At 43.6% G+C, this 24531-nt stretch overlaps 2 protein-coding genes across 5 annotated transcripts; both read right to left on the minus strand.

Annotated features, from left to right (window-relative positions):
• Nucleotides 1-6951: 6951 nt before the first annotated feature.
• On the minus strand, nucleotides 6952-16013 carry cdk13 (cyclin dependent kinase 13). The gene is made up of 14 exons (XM_084340226.1): nucleotides 13882-16013; nucleotides 12939-13505; nucleotides 12669-12827; nucleotides 12437-12576; nucleotides 12144-12314; nucleotides 11879-12068; nucleotides 11735-11791; nucleotides 11518-11619; nucleotides 11351-11428; nucleotides 10697-10813; nucleotides 10375-10506; nucleotides 10086-10282; nucleotides 8692-9195; nucleotides 6952-8490 (listed from the first exon to the last, which is right to left on the minus strand). Exons 1-14 carry the CDS (start codon nucleotides 15015-15017, stop codon nucleotides 7790-7792), a joined length of 4251 nt encoding a protein of 1416 aa, XP_084196352.1. The 5' UTR covers nucleotides 15018-16013; the 3' UTR covers nucleotides 6952-7789.
• A 1806-nt stretch (nucleotides 16014-17819) lies between these two features.
• On the minus strand, nucleotides 17820-24517 carry ralaa (v-ral simian leukemia viral oncogene homolog Aa (ras related)). 4 transcript variants are annotated; one of them, XM_084341179.1, is made up of 6 exons: nucleotides 24420-24517; nucleotides 22175-22419; nucleotides 21882-22090; nucleotides 21587-21761; nucleotides 21366-21490; nucleotides 17820-21260 (listed from the first exon to the last, which is right to left on the minus strand). In XM_084341179.1, the coding sequence occupies exons 2-5, from the start codon at nucleotides 22286-22288 to the stop codon at nucleotides 21368-21370; spliced, it is 621 nt and encodes a 206-aa protein (XP_084197305.1). In that variant the 5' UTR covers nucleotides 22289-22419; nucleotides 24420-24517; the 3' UTR covers nucleotides 17820-21260; nucleotides 21366-21367. The 4 variants fall into 4 exon arrangements, with proteins under 4 accessions (XP_084197305.1, XP_084197302.1, XP_084197303.1 ...); XM_084341176.1 differs by having other exon boundaries at nucleotides 17820-21490; XM_084341177.1 differs by lacking the exon at nucleotides 24420-24517 and adding an exon at nucleotides 24093-24114 and having other exon boundaries at nucleotides 17820-21490.
• Nucleotides 24518-24531: the final 14 nt, after the last annotated feature.

Raw genomic sequence — 24531 nt, forward strand, 5'->3', positions numbered from 1 at the left:
CCGGAGCCTGACCTTACATGTCAAAGGTAAGGTGTGAAGTGAAGCCGAGCGTGACATTTATGGGTCATATCTGCTGTAAATGATTGGAGCGCCCTTTGTCTTCATGGGTGGAGTTAATGGGGATGTCAGGGGAGAAGGTGAGGCCACGTCTGACACTGGAAGAGAAGGAACACAGAGATGAACACGAGCTTACGGTAAGTAATACATCTGAGTGTGTGATGTCGCTGATTCTCCTCGTTAAGACATTTCAGGTAGGCAACGTACAGTTTGACAGAAAGTGTGACTACTGACATCTGTTAAAAGTACTAATACCACATAATAAATAAAAACCCCATGTTGAAATGGCTTTCATTTTTACCAAAGTAAAATTTAAACATGATTTCTTTACTTTTACTGGGTAATGACTTTTGGGTACGTTTTACAACAAAGCTAACTAGCACCTGAAGCTATCAAATGATGTAAAGCGCAAAAAATCCCTCTGAAATGTCGCAGAGCAGAAGCATAAAGTAAACACTCAAAGTACAAGTACCTCGAATCTGTACTTGAGGAAATATACTTAAATAACCCTCCACCACTGGCTATCCGTATCAGCTGAGGAGATCGTGATGTAATGTGATTTCCTCTAACCAGAGGCCGTCTTCGCCACCATGTGTGACCATAAAGGTCAGCGCAGCGTAACCCGTTCTGCAGAGTGTCACTTCGCTGCTGAACACACGGACCTGACACACAGCAGCAGGGTGGAGGAGCTGCCCTTTACCACTCCATCATGATTGATCGTCTCTGAAGGCTTAACTCTCTCTCTCTCTCTTATTCTGTGAATATTAGGTAAATCGCTATCTCTGAAAATTACACAGTGGCTTTAAAAAAGGAAACCGCTCATTAAGAGAGATTAACACCCTGTAATATAGTGAAGGCTAATGGTTGCTATTCTACCTAAGCTTAAGTAATGTGCAGCCGGCGTAATTACTGACACCACGATGAAAGTTTCTGCTGTGCATGCATGTGGAAGAGTGCACGACTATTGTTTCTCTGCCACTACTTTTAGATTTCACATTTTAATTAACGACTTTGAACGCAGCCCCCGGGAGGAAATCACTCAGGAAGAAAAACTGAAAAAAATGTAAACAAAACATTATCTAAAAATGTCAGCTGTGTGTTTTCTCCCTTTCCACACACACACACAAAGAAAACAAAGGTCTGACCGGTGGCCATTAAACAGCAGTTAGTTCGGCTGACTCACCTCTTCAAGCGAGCGGTATGGCCCGGGGCGCGGTGATGCACTGCGGGTCACATCATGGTTCAGTTACGGCAAAATCTCAAAGGTTAATTCAAAGTCAGCGTGTTAATTCAACAATAAATCACCCTCAATTATTTCCCCTCCACATTCGCACAGGTTAGTGTCTCTTCCTGTCCTCAAGCCACCTTGGTAACAGTAATGAGTTAACAAGCTGGAGTCCAGCTAAATCTCTGATTATCCAAATGTGATAAGCTCGTGGATCGTAATGAAGTTGGCTGTATTCCACTTTAACCAGCCGCCAGCAGCTAAAGAAGTTAAAGCCTCCCTCATCCGCTGAAGGCATCATGCAAGAATGAATTCACTCTTGTCAGCTCCGCTTGTCAGACATCACTATTAATGGGCGTGTCGCCTTATTTATAGGCGTTGGTTCAAGGATGAGAGGTGTTTCTTGGTCGTAATTCTCTGTTTTTCTGCTAGTTTTATGAAATCCAGTTGATGGATTGAGATGCTTCTCATTTCCGTCCACTTCTCTCCAGACCTTTAGCACCACACTGTGCCTCGGCAGGGAAGTACACTTGTGAAAATGTGTGTGTGAACGCCTGCCATGTGTGTTAAAATGAGGTGTTTGTGGAGTTTTGCTGATCCTCATGTTTTTTTGTTTACTTAAGGACTTAAAGGGGCAGTATGTAGTTTTGGAGAATACATTTATTTTGCATATACTTCATAATACAAACTCAGAAATATTTATCTTTTCCATAACTGAATAAACAAGCTGGTCTCAGAGGAAAATAAGTTCCCAGAACACTGTTTGAAGCTAGAAAGGTGGCAGGGTCCACCACATGTAAACAAAGTAAAACAGTAGGAAATTGTGTTTTCTTTTAGGGTCAGTTTGTTTATTCAGTTTATTCAGTCATGAAAACAAAGAGAGTTTGTTTATTTAGGTTGTTTATGAATAAAAAATATCAGTCAATGAAGATCTTTCTCTTTTTCTTCCCCAAAAACTACATACTGCACCTTTTAAAGGTTTAGTTAGTTAGTGAGTGAAATTAGAGACAATTTCAGGCCTTCACAAATATAGTGTGTGAGAGCGAGAACAAAAAAGAGGGACCATGCTGTGACCAATTATGCAATGAGAAGGCTTGTGTTTCGCTTTTGTTTGTTCCCTTCATGCCAATTTTCCTGTCAGTGTGGTTGTTGTGCGCCCCTCTTTGCAACCACATGCACCATGAAAATATTAATCCCATCTGCGTTTGTTTTTCTTTTTGTCTGACATTTCAAGTTTACAAGTAACAGAAGCAGAAAACATTCCTACTGACCTTGTCCTCATCCCAGGTGTGGTTTCCTACTCTTAAAGGTCTTAAGTCCTGCCAGGTGTAGCCAAATATCACTCAAAAGTTTATTTTAAAAAGTGTTGTTTGGGGGATTTTGCTTATTTTATTTATTATTATTTTAATTTCCCGTCGTTTGAATGATGCAGCTATAAATATGGCTTCAATTAAAGGAATAGTTTGGGGAAATATCCTTACACAGTTGCTGAGAGTTAGAAGATTACCACTCTCATGCTTGTGGGGTAAATTTGAAGCTAGCACCAGCAGGTTAGCTTAGCTTGGTACAAAAACCGAACATGGAGAACCAGCCTGGCTTTGTAAGTTTTACACAAAAAAGATGTGTGTAAATTTCTGAATTTTAAAGTCGTTAAGGCAAATTTTGTCAGCCTTAACCTGAAAGTGATCTACAGGTAATGTTAGCTAGGAATGGTTGAATGCTAATATCAGCTATAAGTTATCAGATATGTTGGTTTACCTTGAAATATGGCCGAATGTACCTCAACATTTTTATTATCCATAATTTTTTAAGTTGCTGATCAATTGAGAATCTGCAAAATGACAACAATTTGTCAGATTACTTACATCTACACGACTGTAAACTGCAAACGAGCACTGAAGTTTCCCACCCTGAGCGTGACATTGGAGGAAACTGGCCACCATGTGAATAAGGGCTATTAGCTGACTCTGCCCACACTGGGACCTTGGGGCTCCAAGGGGACTGCTGGTGTTATTTACAATCAGACTATCACCTCTTGAGGTGCAAAGTGGCTCGGGGCTTGCAGGTTAGCATGCTAACTTCAGTAGATATTTGTGCAACACAACATCAAAACTGTTATTTATTTACATTTTGTTGCTAATTTTAGTTCATTTTGAAGGTTTCAAAAAAAAAATCTTAGTTTCTTATTCTTAGTTTCAGATTATAGACTAAGGAAGACATGATTGTTATAATTAAATTAGATTTTGGGAGGTTTGTTTTTCCTCATTGTGTCAAAATGTTATTAAAAGCTCAATTAAATCCACATTTGCCAAAACATGAAAAGTGGTGCTGTGGTTAAAAAGCCATTGTCTACCCAACCTTCCCTGTCTCCTTCTTTCTCATCTTCTCTTTAAATTTGCTCTCGCTGTTGTTTCAAAAAAAAGAAATATGATGTCGCCGGTCTCGCTGAAGCTACCGTAAATTTTCAGCAATCCATCATCCACGCCATATTAATCACAGACTAGCTGCCATCCGCGTTCTGAATTAGCTTTGCAGAACGGAACCCCTCTGAGATAATCACTTTTTCATCACCAGCAATGTGACGCGGGGCAAATTCAGATGTGGATATGACGGGCAAAACAAAGGACAGATGTGTGTCTCTTTGTTCATGCGTGCAGAATATCAATCAATGGACGATGCTGCCTCCATTAGTGGCTCCAGGATGGTTTGTCCGTCATGGGGTGTAGTACAGCAGGGCAGTTTGGCAGCCTTAAATGTCTATTTAAATGTGAATTCCCAATATCAGAATATTTTCTAGTCACAGAATTTCTTTACTAAATGTAGCGTATTGAAATGTCATGATGTTACGTTGCTAATAATCTGTAATAACCAGATAAATTACAAAACAGGCAGTGTAGTCTCAGAGTTTTGCGGTGTTCACTGTTTATACAAAATTGATTCATATTGAAAGTGTGGAATGTAGAAATTGCACTAAATTCAACACTGCACTTCCTTGGGTACTCAGCAACAACCCTGCCAAGTGTGACGCAGATTGGATAAGCGGTTCTTGAGATATGCGAACCACAGACAGACAGACGGAGATTCCTTTCCTGTAGTTCGATACGGCCATGATGTGACATCAACAACAGTGTTGATTGTATGTCAAATATATCTATGTACTTTGTTGCAGAGATGTCTACTAAAATTAGCATGCTAACCAGCTAGCCCCTGCACATTCTGTCTTCTAATACCACTTTTGTACCACGTGTCCATATTGTACCAAATTTGGCACTGCACTTCCCTGGGTCCTCAGTGGCAAACCTGCCGAGTATGAAGTAGATCTGATGAACAGTTGTCGAGATATGCAATTTACAGACAGACAGACGGACAGATTCTTTGCTTTATAGTTAGATTTTCTCTGTAGCTCAGCAGCATTGGAAAAATCCTTCCATTTCCATGCCTTTATCTGAGAGCAACATTTCATTTGATATAGGTGAAAGCAGCAAAAGGTCCACTGACATCCGGAAACACTCATATCAAAGTTGGCATTAAGAGGGAGCATTGAAGGCGACTGGTATGTGATCTCTGAGAAACTGTTTTCCATTAGCTTCAAAGCACGAGTTCAAGTGCTTGAAGACTGAGTCCTCTGGGAGCTGTCAGCTAGTGGAACATTTTCTTTCTTCCTGACAGTCGCGCTGCTCTGTATCGGCGTTCGAGGTTGCGTATTAGTTGTCTGAAACTTGATGGGTGCTGCTATCTCCTGCGCCAGGTTAGCACTGCTGGGACTCTTTATCAGGGGGGACCTGGCAGAGTCTTTTTATAAATATATAAATATATATAAAAAGGAACAGGTTTTCATGCTACGAACACAGCCAACACATATCCATTTGCATTCTTCTGACTTACTCAAGGAGCTTGTCATCTTCTGAATGGTGTAAACGCTCAGAGTGTCAAGATTTAGCAGCGGTGAAATCGTGGCTGCTAAGGTCTGCTGGTTTTCAGTCAGACTTTAAAGCGAGTACATCTGCCTCTAGTTGCAGCACTGAATGTCAATCTACATCAGAGACCCTATTCATCTGCTGCAGTAGGTAAGTGAGAGTGTGTTCATGTGTGACATGACACTGCCATCCAGTGGTGTGATCTATGAAGTGAGGTCGTCACCATGCCAGAATTTTAAAGGTGCACTTTGTGGTTTTTAATCAGAAGAGAAGATCTTCATTGACTGGTTTGTTATTATTATGGCTAAACAAACTAAATAAACAAACTCTCTTTGTTTTCATGACTGAATAAACTGAATAAACAAATTGAGCTTACACAGGACAACACAATTTCATAGTGTTTTACTTTGTTTATATGTGGCGGACCCTGCCACATGTCTAGCCTCAAACAGTGTTCTGGGGACCTTATTTTCCTCTGAGAACAGCTTGTCTATTCAGTTATGGAAAAAATATTGTTGATATATAATTAATATTGTAAAGAGAGTTTGAATTTCTTCTCCAAAACTACATTGTGCCCCTTTTTACTCAGATACTATACTAGTATTTAAAAAAAAATGATACTCAGTATCTCTTTTGATAACAAAGAAGTCCCAAGAGCACAAAATAATTATATTTTCTTTAAAATGATCAAACCTGCACACAATGATGGTACAGAAATAGTCCCTTAACACAAACCAAGACATTGTAATAATGTTAATATCTTTGCCACCTTGGGTTGAAAATGTTATTGGAGATCTGTTTATTTATTTATTTTTTTTTATAGTGTTTGATACCATTGAATGTTTTAAATTCAAGGTATCAAAAAAAGAAGTATTGAAACTTTTGACAACCTCACCTCATCTATATTAGGATATACCAAGGCTACACAGAAGAAAGAAGAAGAAAAAACAAAGCAACATTTTGTTTAAATAATATATAATACGTAGGACGCCAAATTATTGTTTATTTTCCATAATCTGAGCACAGGCAACTGAAAAAAGACAATTCAGGAGTTTCAAAAAAATCATCCTGGCATCCTTTTGTTTTTATAAACAGAAGATATAAAATAATTCAGATCATTTCTGCCTCTCAGGTCTTCTGTGTAGAAACATTTTGCATCTTAAAAATATAATACAGTGGGTGTTTGCTTTTGGCCAGTGGTCACTTCATCAAATAATCCAATGCAATCCAGTACAACAGCTCTGCTATGAATTATACTTATTCTTTTGATAAACAAATTCACATTATCGTGAAATCTACACAAGATTTGGAAACAAATAATGCTGTCGCTCAAATTCATCTGTCACTTTGTTAACAGTGTTTTTCTTTTAGCAAATCAGTTACACAAAATACAAAGGTGGAAAGAGAGTCTAACATAAATATTAAATGTATACCTCCGACAGTGTCAATCAAAACTGAGCACTGTCTTCTTAAAGGTAGGACTCATGGCAGAGCTGAGAGTGTGTAAAAATGTGGGAACAATCTGGGGCTGCAACTAACAATTATTTTCTTTGATTAATCATTAGCTGTTTAGATCAGTGTTTCCCAAAACCCGAGATGACGTCCTCAAATATCTTGTTTTGTCCACAACCCAAACATATTCAGTTTACTGTCATAGACGACTAAAGAAATACAGAAAATATTCACATTTCAGAAGCTGGAATGAGAAACAAAAGAAGATTAATCCTCGTAGTAATGAAGCAGACACTGACGTGTTGTTGGCATTTCTTTAATAAACATTTGCCAAAGGAGGAGGGAGGGGGACAAAATCATTTTAGTACAAAAAAAAAAAAAAGACATTGTTTCCTTTTTGAACTCGGGTTATGTGTGTTTTTGTTTCGCTCGTGATTTTACAACACCTATTGTCAAAAAGGCATGTGGAATTTAAAGTGAAAACAGCCTTTCTGCATGAAGTCCGATCAGATTCGCTGCAGTCATCCAAGTGCTACCAGTCTCTCCAGAACTAACAGTCCTTTTTTCCTCAAATAGCTCCCTGTGTGCTGATACCTAAGCCATCAACCCATTCAACTGAGCCACCGTTGTCTCAACATAATCATGGGCCATAAAAAAAAGAGGATACTACATTACTGGTCATATTCCTAATTGTGCAGATAGAGCACATGATCCATTTCCTTTCGTAGCTAAAATAGTTTCCGCCTACTTTCAGTCAGTAGTGCAAAACATTAATACTAGTTTGCCCTTGGAGCAATTACAGAAAGGCTAAGGTAGAGGTTTAAAATTTACCCGGGCCTGATAAATGTACACTCAAAAAAGGTAAAAGTTTAATTTAAAAGACAGCAAAATAGATTACAAAAAAATATGAAAATGGTATGAGCAAGAAAAGCTCCTCCGGTGTTATTCAGCTGTCCTTCTGCGACATACTCCACATTCCAGACTGAGGAGGGATACAATGCCTGACACAGATTTAAGTTATTACAAACTGAGTGTGCATCTCCAGGTCTGTCTGGTCTGGCCTGAGAGGCTCCAGGCTCAACACCGAGTCCACGAGCCTTTTTTGTCACAAACTGTTCAATTTCATATTTCCAGTCTCTCAGAAAGGCAGCCCTCGTCCTCTGATTGTTGCTGTCGAGTTCACGTGTGGGACAAAGCCGAGGGGTAGTGGTGGAGCCCCGACTTGAGAAGGGGAGCCCCAGGGTTGTCCTGGTGCCGGGATGGGTGGGGGAGGAGGTACACCATCCTTTCTAGCCATGGCGTGGTTGTACAGGTGGATAGCACTGGGGTTAGGCTGTCCCTCCACAGGTAAAGGGCTGTGATTGTACTTAAAACGGTGGTCCTTGTCCCCGGTGAACACCATGCTGCTGGAACCGGTGGCCCCGGCGCCTGGAGGGAAGGGGTCAGGGTGGGCCGGGGCCAGAACACCCGCGGCAGACGAGGAGCCGGCCGCCTGGCCTGGTCCGCTGAACACTTCTCTCAGAGCGTGAGGAGGCAGGCCTCCGCCTAACATGTGGCCCATGTAGCCGTCCCCGAACCCTGCAGGGGTGAAGGGTGGAGGGGGTGGGTGGCTGTAGTCTCCCCCGTATCCAGGCCCCTCTGCGGTAGGGAGAGGTGGGTAGTCTGGCTCTGGCGGTCTCCCTCCATCGCCTCCACCTGCAGATGCAATCGGGGGAGCGTGGCCGGTCTTGGGCTCAGGTGGAGGCTGGCGGTAGTCCAAGTCAGCATGAGGAGGCGGCTCTGGAGGCTCAGGTGGTCTCTGGTCTGGGGGCAGGATCGACACTCCACCTACTTCAGACACTGAAAGACAGAAATTGTACCTTTATATTCAGCTCTTACTGATTTATTTATTAATTTTTCATTATTTTCTTTGTTTTAAAACTAATTCGACCGTTTCTTGTACTTCTTAACAAACAATGCTCTCATTGACATTTGGTTAAATACTTTTTAAAACAAAATTAAGCAGGGAAAAACAAAAAAAAAATGAGGGTGAGGGTTTACCTGGAGAGACTGGGCTGGGCTCTGGAGGCTGTTTGACCTCTGGAGCTAGCAGCTGCCCCCCTGGTGCTCCTCCTGCAGGGTTAGTACTCTCCGCTCCTTCTCCAGCTTCACTCGGTTCCTGCCTCTGACCCTGCTGAGCCTGGAGGAGCTGAGCCAGCAGCATTGTCATGGCTGTCTGCGTCGCAGCTGCCGCCTCTCCTTCTGGAATAACCGAAGGCGCAGACATGGGGGGTGAGGGAGGCTTGGGCATCGGGGGTGTGCGGGGCACTCCTGCGGGAGCGGCGGGCTGGGGAGGCTTGGCGGGTGTTGGCTGAGGAGGAGGAGGCTCAGCTGGGTCGGTGGGAGCGAGGGCTTTGGAGAGCTGCTGTAACGTTTCCTGATTGACCTTTGTGCTCATGGACTGGACAAACTGGGCCGTGTTGACCGCGCCCGTGGGCTGACCGAGGAAGTTTAGGAGGACCGCCAGCTGCTCCTGGGTTAACTGAGAGTTCGGACCCTTTGGGTCTGTAAGAAGACAGAAAACTATACTGAGCGTGGAGGTTCAATCTTAACCTGGGGAACACATTATGTCACTTTTTCCCTTAAAATATCAGCTTCAAAATCATTTTAATGGTACAGTGTCTTGTGATAGGATGAATGGTGTCTCTGTCTCAGCCACTCCACCCCCCTATCACTTGACTTAACTATAAGTTCAGTCCCGTTTAAATTATTTTGTCACAGAAAAATGTTACAACACTCTGAAAGACCTTTTAATTAAAATGACAAGCACTCCCACAAGATTAATGTGTACATGAAAACAAGCTGGACAAGTTAGACCACAGGTCCAGCTGACCAAACTGATACATCACTAAAACAAGGACCAACAGAGTAAGGTGTGGTTCAGCGTGCTGTCTAAGCACTAGAGGTGGTCCCTCCGGCCCTAAAACAATATCATAAGTATTTCACAATAGCTGTTGAGCTCTCTGCGTACTAGGGCTGCACAATATATCATTTCAGCATCTCAATGTGTGCACATACAGTCACGTCCCAGGATGTGCAACGTCAAGAAAAAGGGAATTAACTTAAACACACCATGAAAAAAAAACTATTTACAAGAGAAGTCTGTCTAACATTACTTCAGACTTATGAATTTTCAGAAGACATGGAAAAGTCAGATTAACTGAGTAAATGAAAGGATGAGCTCCAGAATGAGTCCAAACAAATTTCAGTATTTTGCATCCATGTTTTCAGCAACAACACGCACGGAGCTACTTGTTTACCAAGTGGACCAGTTGTACTTGTTTTGGCTGCTCTGCATGACACCCAAATCATAGTGAGTGGCACCTTTCATTCAGGTAAGTGCAATTCAAGCTAATAAACAACACCGAATGAAAACAAACAGCAGTTAAACTCACCCAGCAGCGCAGAAGCAGCTGCGTTTTGAGCTTTGAGACCTCCAGGAGCGGGGAAGCCCTGGGGAGTGTTGCTGCGGCTGTCGTCAAGGCCCAGCTCTTTACGCGGCGCCTTTGGGGCCGCCAGCTCCTCCGGTATCTGCTTCTGTCGCCGTCGTTTCTTACTCCACAGCTCGTGACAGTCCTGCCACAGTGGAAGACTGCAGGGATGGAAACGACACGGTGAGAAAAACATGAAGAATGTTGTAATACTGACAGTAAATACGTTGACGCAACAGGAAGCAGAACATACTCTGGTGGGGGCATCTTGTCTGGGTCCACGTCCTTGAGGAACTCGCTGCTTAAAGCTTGCTCAGCTGTACAGCGTTTGCTGGGATCCAGGTTTAACATGTGGTCAAACAGATCCAGGGCAGACGGAGGGATGCTGGACGACAGAAGCACAAGAATTATGTTTATTAAGGGTACAACCATCCATCATGTCTGTATTCCCTCTTGAGCTGCTGCTACAAGTGAATTGTCCGGCACAGGATCAATAAAGTTGTATCCATCTGATGGTATAATGCACTGCTAGAGGGCCCAACCCTTGAATATTCAATCAGACGGCATATACTCACAAAGCAAACTCCTCTCGTAAGCGTCTCCTGTACTGTTTCTTTGGTTTCATGGTGTTGAAGAAGGGGAGTTTTATGACGTCTGGCCACACAGCGGGACAGGGGCTGCCACATATTCGGCTGAAAGACGTTAAATGATTTGTTTAAGCAGAACGCAACAAATGTGTGAACACAATAAGCAGCACTGATTTCTTACATAATAACCACACTCACTTCTGACAACACCCAGAGAACTGGCTCGGCGTGTTTAAGTTTATCACATTAGCTTTTACTGAAGAGTATTTTCTCACCTCCTTCACCTACACTAATATAAAGTACAAGTAGACAGTTGTTTCTTTTTTCCACTTCATGCCACGAACGGCTCGCAGCGAAGAACGATCTGCCTCCGCACAATTAATCACCACCTTCACACTTCCTCTAACAAAAGGCAGTCATGACAAAACAAGTGAGGCCTGTTACTCAAAACACATCTTATGGCTGCGAGGCATTACGGTCGACCGAGCCGATCGGTGGGAAAAATGAGTAATGCTTTCTCTTGTCGTTTTAAAATGGGGAAGCTACTTCTCGTCCTGTGTCTCTGGGTCGGACTGGGGCACCAGGACTAGTCAGGAGTTCAGACCTAAATATACATTTTAGACATTTTTAGCGTAATCTTACCTGATGAGCTCCAACTGGGCGAGCTCCTGATTAGCTTGAAAAATTGGTTTCTTTGTGAACAGTTCTCCGAGAATGCATCTGCGACAGAAAACAAGATAGAAATCAGTATTATTCTCCAACAGAACATGAAGTAAGTAAACTGAAGTGGATATTAGTCGAGCTCTTACCCGCAGCTCCACACGTCAATAGCCGGCGTGTACCTCTCTTCTCCCAGAAGTAACTCTGGGGGACGGTACCACAGTGTGATCACTTTATTGGTGTATGGACGACTGAACGCGAGAACAAAAAGACAAGTTTGTTTGTTAGTATTATCACACACGCACACAACAGTGAAATGATTGTAAAGATTAACAGGTGTGTGTGCAGAAAACGTAGAAGGTTCACCTCTCTTCAGAGTTATACAGCCGAGCGAGACCAAAGTCTGCGAGCTTTATTTGACCTCTGATCAGGAGGGAAAAACACACATTAAATGACGTCGCAGGAACATGTATGACTATTTAATAAAACATAAAAATACTGATGACTGACTTGTTATTGAGCAGAATATTAGAGCACTTGATGTCTCGATGCAGAAAGTTCTTCTTGTGGCAGTAATCCAGCCCCTCCAGCAGCTGTCGCATGAACGACTTGATGTGGCTCTCGTTGAAATGGACCAAGCCGGACTCGAGCAAACCCATCAGGTCGTGGTCCATGTACTCAAATACGAGATAGAAAGCACCTGAGACGAGAGGAACAAAGATTTAATCGTCGTGAAAGTTCACTTTTCTCGACTACGAGTAAAAACACGACGTACCTTTATCATTCTTGAAATCTAGAGCGTCTTCCTTGTCGGTCACGATCTCCTTCATGTTTATGATGCTCTTGTGGTTGAGCTGTCGCAGAATCTTAATCTCTCTAATAGCGGTGATGGGGAAGCCCTCCTTTTCATTGTCCAGCCGAACCTTTTTCAGTGCCACCATTTCAGCTGAGAAAAAGAAGAACAATTTCCATCAGAATTAAGAGAAGTCATCACCACCGACCTGTGTTTTTCCTCTAAAGAACAATGCTGAGGAGTTATGAACAGAGGTCCATCTTCAAAACACTCACCGGTGTCTTTGTCTTTAGCTTTGTACACCTGGCCGTAGGTGCCTTCTCCTGTGATCCCAATGATCTCAAACTTGTCCACACATCGTTTGCCCCAATCTATCTCAGTTTCCTTAATCTCACCGTATCTCGGGCCACAAATTCTGGGAATTAAATGAAAATATTTCAGTGAAGAATAAAGAATAAACCACAGCAGAAGACAATAAAATATATTTCTAGTTGTGCGGTGGCATACTTGGGTCTTCTGCGAAGTGTCTGGGACTTTTTGTCCTCTGGTGGGCTGTGCGGGGAAGACGTGCCACCGGGAAGTTCAGGGGGCAGAGGCAGGTCGGTGAGAAGCTGTCGAGCCTTTCTATCTGACTTTTTCTTCCCTGAGTGCGAGCTGTCCTTCAAGCTGATTGGAGACGGAGCAGCAAAAACAGACACAGAACGTGAGTAAGTCGTTAAATCAAGTATAAACTTGCATATAAATTCTCAGTCAATTAGCACAAGAACACACTCATACCTTTCTCCTTTGTCCATGTGCTCGAGTACTGTCTGGGGCAATGGGAGGGATGATAGAGTTGAGATGAGCGGACCAGTGGCGCGCTCCCTGTCTTTGCTCGGTCCAGATGCTGGTGCTTTCCTTTTATCCCGATGTACAGCGTCGTCCTTCCCCTTTGCGTCTCTGTCCCTGCTGGTCTGGTGGTCGGTGGTCCTCCTGGACGACTTGTCGGAGGGGGACTGAGGCTGGCTCGACGTGGGAGTTCTGGGACCTTTCTCCGGTTGAGGTGGCGAGGGAGGGCGGCCCTTTCTGGTTGAGTGATTGGACTTGGGGCTGGGTTGGTGGGTGGATGAGGAACCCTTGGTTGGAGTAGACGTGTTGCTGGAGTTCTTGGCCTTGGCAGCTGCCTCCGCAGCTTTAGCCTTTTTCTGCTTGCTAAGTTCAGCAGCAAGACTGGTTTTGAAGGTGAGTGTGCTCGGTGAGAGGCTGGAGGGGCGGCTGCGGGAGCGGGAGTGACGGTGACGGCTGCGGGAACGCGAATGCCTCGTGGATGAATATGGACTTCTGCTGCGCGACCGAGCAGATCGCCTGGAGAGAAAAAGACACGGACACATTTTTAGATTTCAAAGTTCCTGTGGGGTTTTAGTTACTTGCTTGTATATCTAACTTTGGTCCTGAATAGAAAATTAAAAAGGCAAGTAGCTACACGCATCCCACAAGTTGCACAATTTCACCTGCAGGTCTTTTCATTTTCTCGTTTAACAGTCTGGACAAAGGCTCTGGATGACGCCTGATTGAATTTGATAGCAAGGTTTGTGTGCATAAATATTTCATCACGATCACACACCATCAAATCTGAAGTAGAGTCTCCTTCCTCCAAACCACCATAAAAACACAACACAATCACACCACGGCTGACAAATTAAACCCACATCATCCTTTTAGCTGCTCGATAAGGACTCACCTGACATCTGGACTTGGGCTCAAGGACTTTCTGTACGGACTCCGTGATCTCCTGCGGTTTCCATACGGACTTGACCCAAACTCTCCTTGTTCGTAGGGGCTGTGTCGGCCATAACTCGGGGACCTGCGCCAGTTGGCTGGGCTCGTGGGGGATCGCTTTCTTTTGTTGCTCGAATACGAACTGGGTGACTTCGGCATACCGTACGCCCCGTACACATCTGTATCCCGACTGTAATACGTGGAACTGGGAGAGAGTCTTTTGCTCCCATAAGTTGGACTTCTTCTAGATATAAGCTGGTTGTAACCACCAGGGGACTGGTAGCTGTACGTCCCATAGGGACTTTCTGATTTGAAACCAGGACTTCTCCTGTATGCCCTGAGGTCTTCGCGGTCATCTCTGTAAGATTGTGGAGCATCTCTGTATGCAGACGGGGGCTCTTTGTCAGATCTTGTTTTACTCCTGTGCCCTTTGGGATCCCTTTTATCTGCAGACTGTGAGGACTGAGACGTAGATGTCCTTTTGCCATTCCTGTCACTGCTCCTTGTAGTGTCTCTGTGGTTCTTGGAGCCACCCAGGCTGCCTCCACTCCTCGCCTTTGAGGAGTCCCTCTCGCGGCTCTGGCGCTCCTTTTTCCTGCCCACCTCCTTCTCCTGCTGCTTGCTCCTCTCAGATGGTCCTCTGATTTGTTCGTCCTTGCCACCGCTCGCCGTCTCTCTCGGGTGGCTCCTGTCCGGGGATGCTGGTCCATTGAATTCACCAAAGTCTGCATCGCTGAGTCGGTCCACAGACAGCCGGTCAGCATTGGGGTCATGTTTGGGAGAGGGGCTCCCAGAAAACCGCTCTGACTGGGAGCTCACGTCATCGTACTCTACCAATGTCCGAAGTTCAGCCTCTTTTTCAAAAGTGCTCTTTCGGTCATTGTCAGGGTCCCCTGTTGTACCGCTCTGCCACAAGTTTCTGTCCTTGGCCTGCCTGCGTCTCTTCCTCCTGGAAGCCGATGAGCGCCTCTTCTCACGGTGCCTGTCTCGCTGAGCAGCACCGCTCCCTGGCTTACTGCGCCTGTCCTGCCTGTTAGCATTCCTCTGTGCAGAGGGGCTCCGTCCCCGACCTTCGCGAAGCACCTCCGAATTAGGCATTTATCTACAAATTAAATGCTATAGCCACTTTGAGAAATATTTATATTATATACTTTGCCTAAGCTGTGTTCCTTGCCGTGTCGTGGAACAAAACATTGGGCTAGCTGTGTAACAGGCTAGTTAGCTAAACGTATATTCACAATTAAAAAGACAGCCAGCCAGCCAGCTAGCTAGCTAAATCACAAGCTTAACGTTAGCATTACAAAGCTAGCTCGCTTGAGGGTCCAGAAAAAGTGAGTTACCCCAGACGGTAGTTCATGACACTTGGTGCCTGCAGATTCCGTTACACAAAATCCACAATATGCTGTTCGGTTATAGACCCAGTCGGTACTTCAACCATTGTACTCCAGGACGGACATCTCCCAGATTTGCTAGCTAATGGTAGTCGGGTTAGCCAGCTAGCCTCCGATAGCTAACTGTCCGGCTAGACATTCCATTTCATGGTCAAAGCACAGGCCCAAAGCGCCTCTAAATGTAAAATCCAGTTCTTCCGAGACGTTGCAGTTTGTGCGAGCGTGTACATCCATTAATCGGATAGTGTTAAAGTTGAAGTAATAAACTCCGTCTCCCTCTCACAAACTTCTTCTCGCCCTCCATCACACTCCGGTGTGCAACAAGGAAGTGAATAGCACGCGAGTTTGGGGCTGGATAGCCGCCGCTTAGCTTCGCTTCTAGCTAGGTAGCTAGCTCGCCGCTAGCACCGTTAGCCAGCTAGCTTTCTTTTCTCCTTGCGTGGAGTTCAATGCAACTCAGTCCAAGATGCAATAAAACAATGCTACTCCAAAAAAAAAAAAGCGCGTCCGCCTCCGCGTATCCTGCCGGGTCGCCGCTCCCTCTCACCGCCGCATGGTCCCCCGGTGTAGCGCACGTCTTCCCCGGGTGAGACGGCTCAGTAATTCCTCGGGTTTATTTCAATATATTGTAACTTTGTTCGCAATGTGGCTACTCGCCTGGGCCCAGACAGCTTTCAAACTACAGGCCTGGTGCGTCGGTGTGAACCAATGATACCCGTATGCGTAATCCAGCTCAGCGGTTACGTCACCGCCAAGGGAAACCCCTACCTTCAAAATATACCAGAGTGAACATCTGCACATTAAAGAGGGTTTTAACTCAGTGTGGTCTTCTTTTTTAATAAACAACATTATATATTTATTTAAAAAATGGCTTTAAAAGACATTCATGTAGGAATTATTTGGACCAAGTTGCTAAAAATATGTCAAATCAGTGATGGGATGTGCACAGATGAGACTGAAATAATTGTTTTTGGAGCTTAGGGAGAAAGTTTTCTGTAATCTTTAAATCTACAAACCGAGCCAGAAACCTCGGCGTAATCATGGACCTGAATTTCAGCAGCCGCACTAAGACAGTTACGGCCTCCCATCACCTTCAGAGTATATCGAGGATTAAAGGACTTATGTCTCGGCAGGATTTGGAAAAAACTCGTCCGTGCATTTATCTTCAGCAGACTCGACTCCTGTAACGGTGTCGAGATCACATCACCCCAGTTCACAGAGCTTCACACTGGCTTTCCTGAACCATCCGGACCTCTGAGGTCGTCAGGTACAGGGCTGCATCCAGAACTGAACATGGAGAAGCAGCGTTCAGTTGTTAGGAGCCACAAATCTGGAACAAACTCCCAGAAAACTGCCTTTAAATCAGGCTGAAGACAGTTTGTTTACCACTGCTGTCTTCCTACTTGTTTTTAATGTATTTAATGTCCCTGTAAAGCACCGAGTCGCCTCGTGTCTGAATTGTGCTGTACAGATAAACTTGCCTGACACAATGTGCTGCTTTGTCTAGTCGTGTCATTCAAATGTAATTATTAATCATATTATACAATTAGTACACATTTTCTATAATAAGTGGATTCCCCCTCCTCTGCTCCTCAGCGTTAACGTTGTTAAACCTGTTTATCGGACCAGAACCGCTCGTTTTGTCAGACCCTCGACATTCTGGAGGAAAATATTTTACTTTATACTCAATTACATTTGAGTCACGAGTGACTAGTTTGCAGATTGTACGCTGCATTAGAGCAAACAGACAATTAATTGTATTTATTTATTTATCTGCAATCGGATAAAACAAACAGATTCCACTAAACGACTGACCCATAGTGTACAAATACATGTAAATATATGAATAAGTTACTTTTACTTTTGATATTTTTAGTACATTTATAGCCAGAAAAGTACATTAATATTAAATACTTTAATACTTTTACTCAAATATATCAAGTATTTTAACACAATATCTTTACTTTTGCACAAGTATGACTTTTGGGTGTTTTAAAAACACATGCTTATATAAAAGCTGTGTGCACGTTGCCAGCTATATAAACATTACCCTCTAATCAACAGTAGTTCCCAGAAGTCAAAACTTAAATGTGTTTTTTTTACATTCAAGTTTGGCCGTTACGAAACAGCAGCTACGACACGTCCATGTCTGTACTATGGTAAATCAATACTTCCCCTCACCCTCCTCCATGTCATCGGCGTAAAGCATGCATTAGGAGGACGTATATGAGCACAAAGAAACAGTGTGATTGTGTAACGCAGAGATAAGCCGTCTGTGTTTGCACACACACTATAGTGCAACAACAGTCAGATCCCACCTTAGAAAATGACCTAAACATGACAAATGTGAGGTTAAGTCGCAATAAAGTTAAATAATAATGTAAAAACTGCTTGGAAAGAGTAACTAAAATCATAATCAGGCTACAAAACATCGCAAAGTCGCAAAGGAAGCCCTCCTTTAGCCGATCAAAGTCATCTTCACACAATAAACATGGATACAAATGGAGCATGTTATTAGTAATATCCACTTTATTTGCCATTTCCAAATAACTCACAAAAAAAATGAATTGAAATGTAAGCTTCACCTCTTGCATTCACAAACAGATAGGCTACATTAGTGGTTATGTTCAAAAGTAAGTAAACGAGAAGGAAACGTTTAATCGATGGCATACGTACAACCATCCGATCCAAAGACATAGATATCTATACTCTTTTATTCCAAGGGTATTTATATAAAAAGGCAAAACAAGTTATCTGAATACCCAGTAGGACAGTTTGCTCATAGCGTTCACACAAACATCTGTTTTTTATTTTTTAGCATCAGCCCCCCTTTAAATCCTGCTGAAAATATTTGGGCCATCAAGTCTCTTAAATTAAAACGTGACGAAGACAAAAGAAAAAACATTTATTATGAATACGCTTCTGGGAAAAAAGCAAGACTCAGACTGTGTTAAGCCGGTGTTAAGAGTAAGCAAGCACTGCGGTGGTCGCTTTGAGTACAGTAAGCTTCTGCGAATCCTCGACGACGGAGACGCGCGGCGGGTTAATGCGATGGCTGTAAGCGAAGGAAGGTGACGTGATTCTTACGCCGTATGTCAGTTTTTTCTGCGCCCGTCTCGTTAACTGTCGCGGCGCGCCGTACTGGAGGTTAGCCCTTAGAACGTAAATAACCCAAAAAACTACTTCTCCGGTGCCGTGGCGTCCTAACATTTTGGGTTCAGGTTCGCGTCATACATCCCGTCTCGCCCTCCCGTCTGTGTGCTTTTCAGTTAACGAGAAATACCACGGGAACTCCTTTATTTCTGTACAATGAACCCATGGACCTATATGACAAACGAAGCCTGTAAATCAACGCCAGGGGTTCTTTAGTGTTTGTGTATTAATTCAGGGAATCAATGAGGAAGTGTTCACAATCTTTACATGATGTTTAGCTTAAATGCTTCTACTGCACTCAGTACTCTGAAGACGCCGACGAGAGTCGTCTCCAGGTTTCATATTCTCGTCCTCTTTTGCAATTACAATGATCATTTTTGCATAGACTCCAGCGTTGGGCTTCTTATCGGTCGAGGAAGTCCTTGAGTGTGAACGGTGAGCGGCTGCCGTACACATTTACTCTTCTGTTAGAGGATGAGTTCACCCCAAAAAACATGGAAATGTAGTCGTTGTCTAGCCATCGTCATGCCGAGGGAAAGTCAGGGAAGTTTGTTAGTTCATAAAACGTTGGAGGCTTCGCAGCAAAACAGCGGTGCAGCTTTCTTCTACACGACTAAAGCAGACGGGGACTTGTTGTAATACTTTTAAAAATAACTGGAAAAAACATGAAATGGCTCCGTAGAACTAGTCCAAGTAATCCAAAGACATTATTTACACCCTCTGTTGAGCTGCAATCTTCACTGTAGCTGCTACACTAAAAGCGTTAGCTCGCACCCCATCTGAAGTGGGTGCATGAGCTCGACGACACCTCGAGGGTGCGAATAACATCTTTTCAGGTCAATTTTGGACCTCGGGGGGTTCTGGAGACTTGGATTACATCAGACGAGCCGTACTGAGCCAGTGTGGTTTTTATTTTTTGGATGTTTTGCTGTTTAACTCCAGAAATGTTTTGTTGATGACCAAACTTCACTTGACTTTCCATCAACATGGGGGTGAAGTAGTTAACGACTACATTTTCATTGTGGGGGGGGAACTCATCCCGACTTAAACTGGATCCCAGTGAAATGTGGCAACACCCTCTGAGTGGTGGTCAGACTTTAAACTTTCATAAAATAAAAAAAAAAACATAAGTTATTTTAAATAAGTTAGAAGTTTTGTAGTTAAAAACTTAAAGCATGGCTCAGTCAGAAAAGGGAGACTAAGAGAGAAGAGGGGCAGGTTTCACAGTGTGTTTTGGTCGGTTATCAGGTTCTCGTTTTGCCAATTTCTTTTGTTTTACACTGCTTCAAGATCAAATAAACACACCAGGGACTCCAGTGAGATGTTACTACAGCTTTAAAAACACCGGGTAGCCTTGCACAAAAGGTAAACAAAGCAGACGGTCACTGACCTCTAAGCTCTGCACATCGTCGGCAGCCTAAGATTACAGGCGAACAGGATGGGCTTGGAAGGATTATTCACATTCACAATGGACAGAGAGGCAACAGTGATGCACTGTACATGAATTAGTAAATCCCTCGGAAAAAACCTTGCGTTTCCTTCTCAGGCCGTTCGCAGTGAAGTTCCCTTCGACATTTTGCCACCGTCGGTTCGCCGTGCTGACTTTTCATGCTCGCTAAAGCAAGTTGTCACTTCCATTAATAAGTGGGCACTTGTTTGTACTAGCTAGCATTTTTCTTTGGTGACTGAGAGCAACCTTTTTTTTTTGGGACAGGTACCATCTCACTTCTACCAAGCCTGCATTCATTTGTTTTTTTGCTTTAAAATTCATCCATCCTTTAATCAAATTTCCATTTAAATCCCTATTCAGAAACACATGTAGGTTAAAAAACACAATGTTGGTGATTAAAAGTCTGAGCCAGGGGAAAAAAAAGCAAAAAAAATTGGCAAAAGAAGTCTTTACACGACTGGAAGCTGTTTCGTTCGTCAACGTTAGGACGCGCTGACGACAGCACGTAAAGGATGTAGTGTTACAGAATCGCCTTTTATCAGAGCACCAGGGATTCCTTAGTCGCAAAATAAAGAAAGGCAATGAATGAGGGTCATTAGCCGAGTGAGGTAAAAACTTCTGAAATGTTAAGATTTGAAAAAAGTTCAAGTGTTGCAAAAAATCCCTCACAGGTTTCAGGGTAAATGATCGATGTGGTTTTTGTGCAGTTTTGAGAAGAAGACTCAACAAAGTGACGCGAAAAGGGGGGAAAGAAAACAGAAACGTTAGTGCGCTCGTCTTACACTGGTTGATATGGTAGGAGGAGGAAGAAAAAGTTTGACTTCACAGATAAAAAATAAGTGTTCATAACCTTATCACGTAAAACAACAAACAGGAATGGCATCAAATTTCTGCTCTGGCTTAATTAACGCAACAATCTTTCTCGATTCGATTCACCAGTGCGGTCGCACATTTCCTCGGTGGCACTTGATGAACTCTGGGTTGACACGACACTTAAAACTTCTCACCGGCGACTCCAGTTACATCTCCCCCCGCTTCATTCAAACCTTGGCTCTGACACCTTTGTCTTTTTTTCTCTTGAACTGCACAGTTGTCTGAATATATTATACACATCAAACTTTACAATGAAAAGGTTTTTGGAACATTTCAGGGCTCAGCCTCTTTGTCAAGCTTAGGCCTAAATTAAAAACACCATCCATGTATTACACTCTGTAATGTGGTCAGAGTAAGAGAGAGAGAGAGAGAGAGTACATAAATTATTTGGAGTGTCAGCACATAAAAAGTTAGAGCTATAAATGGTGTATGGAGTGCCACCTTACTACTCCCTGACGCTGACGGTCAGATGTCCTGTTAGCCAGGAACAGAAAGTCATGGTCAGGTATGGGCACAAAATAAATGCAAAAGTCTGAGAAATGTATATGTACACAAGCAGCGTATCCTGCTCTCTCTTACCACTATAAAATACAGCATCTCTCTCTAATTCTCTTGGCCAAACTTTTGCTTTTCTTCTTCCCGTTCTTCTCTTTGCTGTCCTCCATTTTCCTCGCCCGGATCTCTCTCATCAGGTCGAAGAATACCTGGTTAAAAAAAAACAAGAACAAACAAAGTGAGGAGATTTGTTTCTCTCTGCTCGATATCAAAACATGAATCTGATCTTATCTCGTCCAGCGTACCTTGTCGACGTTGGCACGGGTTTTGGCAGAAGTCTCCACGTAGCACACGCCCCACTGCTCGGCACGCGCCTTCGCCTCGTCCGCGCTTACCTGCCGTCGGTCGTCCAAGTCTGATTTGTTGCCGACCAGGAGGAAGGGCACGTTCTCGTCCTCCTTCACTCGCAGGATCTGCTCTCTGCGAAACAGGAAATGTCCTTCAGCCATGAATTATTAACAGACTGAGAGTGACTGGAGGTAAAACCGTAGAAAACACATTCCTATGAGGATGCTCCGAAATGTTTACGCACTGCTGTACCTGAAGTCTACCGTCGCTGCAAAAGATTCCAGCTCTGTGATGGAAAACACGCAGAGGAAACCCTCGCCGCTGCGGAAGTAGTTATCCCGTATGGCTGCGTAGTCCTCCTGTCCAGCCGTGTCGAGGATGTCGATCTGGACCTCCTCTCCATCCAGCACCACCTTCTTCCTGTAGCTGTCTGCTTTGGTCGGCTCGTAGTCTTCAACGAACTACAAGGGACAAGAAGAGATAAGGTCACGTGAACAGCTCTCGTTATGAATCCCGCTCTGTCGTCCGCGACGTGAGACACTCACCTCGTCGTACATGAACTGGAGAGTGAGGGCCGACTTCCCCACGCCTCCGCTGCCCACCATGATCACTTTGTGGAGGGCTAGAGAGTTCTGCCCTTTTGGCTTAGCAGCTGCCATGGCTCTGTGCACCGGGAGATCCGAGCGTAAGACGGAGGAAGTTCAGAGGTGGAGGGGGATGATTGTGAAATGGAGACCGTAAAAATCAGTCTGAGGATTTCCAGCTGCGGCAGAGGGCAGAACGGTAATTCCTGGGGAGAAAAAAAAAAAAAATCATCCTTCATCATCATTTCCGAGACTCTAGATCCCTTTTCCATGTTAGATTGCATAGCCAAGACTGTGCCTCATGGCAATAAAATGAAGCCAGGAGAAACTGCAGAGGATCACTCTGTACCTTGTTAAGACTACAGCAACATAAAATGTCCTAATGACCTCTGGAAACTGCAATAATCAGTATTTTTCATGATCACTCCTCCCTGCAGCTGCGTGACCACAGAAAGATTACATTTCCCTTAACAAAGCATTGTTCCTTTGTTTCTTCTCTCCTCGGCAATGTCACATTTGTTTTGTACATTTTCAGCTACTACTTCTTCCTTTAAGACATCTGCGTGAATAGAAGAGCTTGAAGAGGGAAAAAGTGAGTGAGAAAAGTGAAGGGTAGACCCATTATTGGCCCTGACGATGGGTATCAGTGATTTTTCTGTGAGATGTGCCAATAAGATAAACTAATGTAAACTAAAATGTGCTACTTTGGCTTTGAGTCAGCATCCTCTCACACCGTTTCCTGCCCACGACACTATCTGATTGGCAACACGTCACAATTAATAGCCTATAAACGCTGAAAAATCTCAATCTGCAGAGTAACTTGTAGCTATATGTATTAAATAAATGTAGTGGAGAGGAAGTATTAAGTTGCAAATGAATATATCAGTCCCACATATTGATTTTCAGTCCAATAATCTAATAAATTGTGTTTTCACTTTCGATCTTCAGAGCAAACTGCCAAATCAAAATCTACCACGAGTGAGTCATTCCCATCTTTCACATTCAGTCAACAACACACAGATAAACAAGCTCAACTCCTGAACATCACGACACTCACTCACTCACTCACTCACTCACTCACTCAGAGCAACCTGTGGAAACCATTTACCAAACTTTTTAAAAGCTTCTGGGTAACATCTGGCCGTATTTTTACAAACTTTGACAGCGGTGGATAAAATGTGACACATGCCGAAGCGATTTAGTGGTCAGTTTCCCATCCTGGGGAAGACTATGGGAATACCATGATGTGTTTCCAATCGCAGACCTCTGGGGATCAGGGGTAAAGATGGGAACGCAGCCAATAGGTCATTACACAAATTAAAGGAAGAGATCCATGTAGAGAAATCCAATAATACGATTTATTACTGAAGGGAATGTCCTTTTACTTTAACCATTTAGACTCATACAGTGGGAAAATATCTACTAATAGATAGTTTAAGTAGATTTTATATTCATATCTATCCATGTGTGACATTTAAGGTAATATTAGACATGTTTAAGTCTTTAATGTGGCAGGAAAATGAACAAAAGGCACCAACAACAGGTGTAACGGTTAAAATGGTGACCTCAGAAACAGGTGTAACCGTAATTAGATGCGTCATCACACTCGCTTAACAAGTACCTCTGCTAATCATTACATTAGCCACTCAATAACGTTAATAACACTGACACGTCAATAATATAATAACACGGTATTCACTGTTAGCCCAGCAGGTCACTATTTCACCTAGTCATTATGAAAACAGACGGTTTAAATCACGAACAGCGACGCGCAACACACTAATAATCACGGTAACTTAATAGCAAGTTAGCTGGAGACATGTCACCTGCAGGTAGACTAAGCTAGCAGGTTGGCGATGTGGCTAACAAGCTAACTAACCCTAGCAAGCAGGCTGGCCTTTTAATTAATACTTGAGGTTTTTAAAAAAATGAAGGTAGGTGTTTAAAAGATGACAAATCCTCAAATGCAGACACCCAGCAACAGATGTTCAGTCGATCCTTTCAAACTCAGCAGCTTCCTCCTCCTCTTCCTCCTCCTCGCTAGCCAGCAGCAGCAGCAGCAGCAGCTAGGGTGGCCACAACAGGGCGAAAAGGGGGCTAGCAAAGCGATAACAAGCAGCTAATCACAACTAAATGATGCAGCGTAAAAAGAGAGCAAACGGAGGCAGCTAAAAACGCCAGCGTGCGTTTGAATATCATCACCTACCGGTATATTAACGAGTGTTCGCCTTGGCTCGACGTTTGGCGGCGGTTGAATGAGGGGTGGCGAAATGGGAAAAAGACTCAGCTAGCTTGCTTGTTAGCTCATGGCTAGCTAC

This window comes from Pagrus pagrus (genome assembly GCF_965226575.1).
Source record: "Pagrus pagrus genome assembly, chromosome: 20".
NCBI classification, from domain to species: Eukaryota; Metazoa; Chordata; class Actinopteri; order Spariformes; family Sparidae; genus Pagrus; species Pagrus pagrus.

Bases quoted from the DNA above. Each gene is read 5' to 3' on its own strand.
- ralaa (XM_084341179.1), bottom strand. From the start codon at position 22,288: ATGGCAGCTGCTAAGCCAAAAGGGCAGAACTCTCTAGCCCTCCACAAA. The intron at 21,762-21,881 runs GTACAGCAGTGC...CCTGTTTCGCAG, and splicing joins GCAGCGACGGTAGACTTCAG to AGAGCAGATCCTGCGAGTGA. The intron at 21,491-21,586 runs GTACGCTGGACG...TTTTTTAACCAG, and splicing joins CCCGTGCCAACGTCGACAAG to GTATTCTTCGACCTGATGAG.
- cdk13 (XM_084340226.1), bottom strand. From the start codon at position 15,017: ATGCCTAATTCGGAGGTGCTTCGCGAAGGTCGGGGACGGAGCCCCTCT. The intron at 12,828-12,938 runs GTATGAGTGTGT...GTCTCCAATCAG, and splicing joins CACATGGACAAAGGAGAAAG to CTTGAAGGACAGCTCGCACT. The intron at 12,069-12,143 runs GTACGTCGTGTT...CTCTCGTCTCAG, and splicing joins AGATTTCAAGAATGATAAAG to GTGCTTTCTATCTCGTATTT.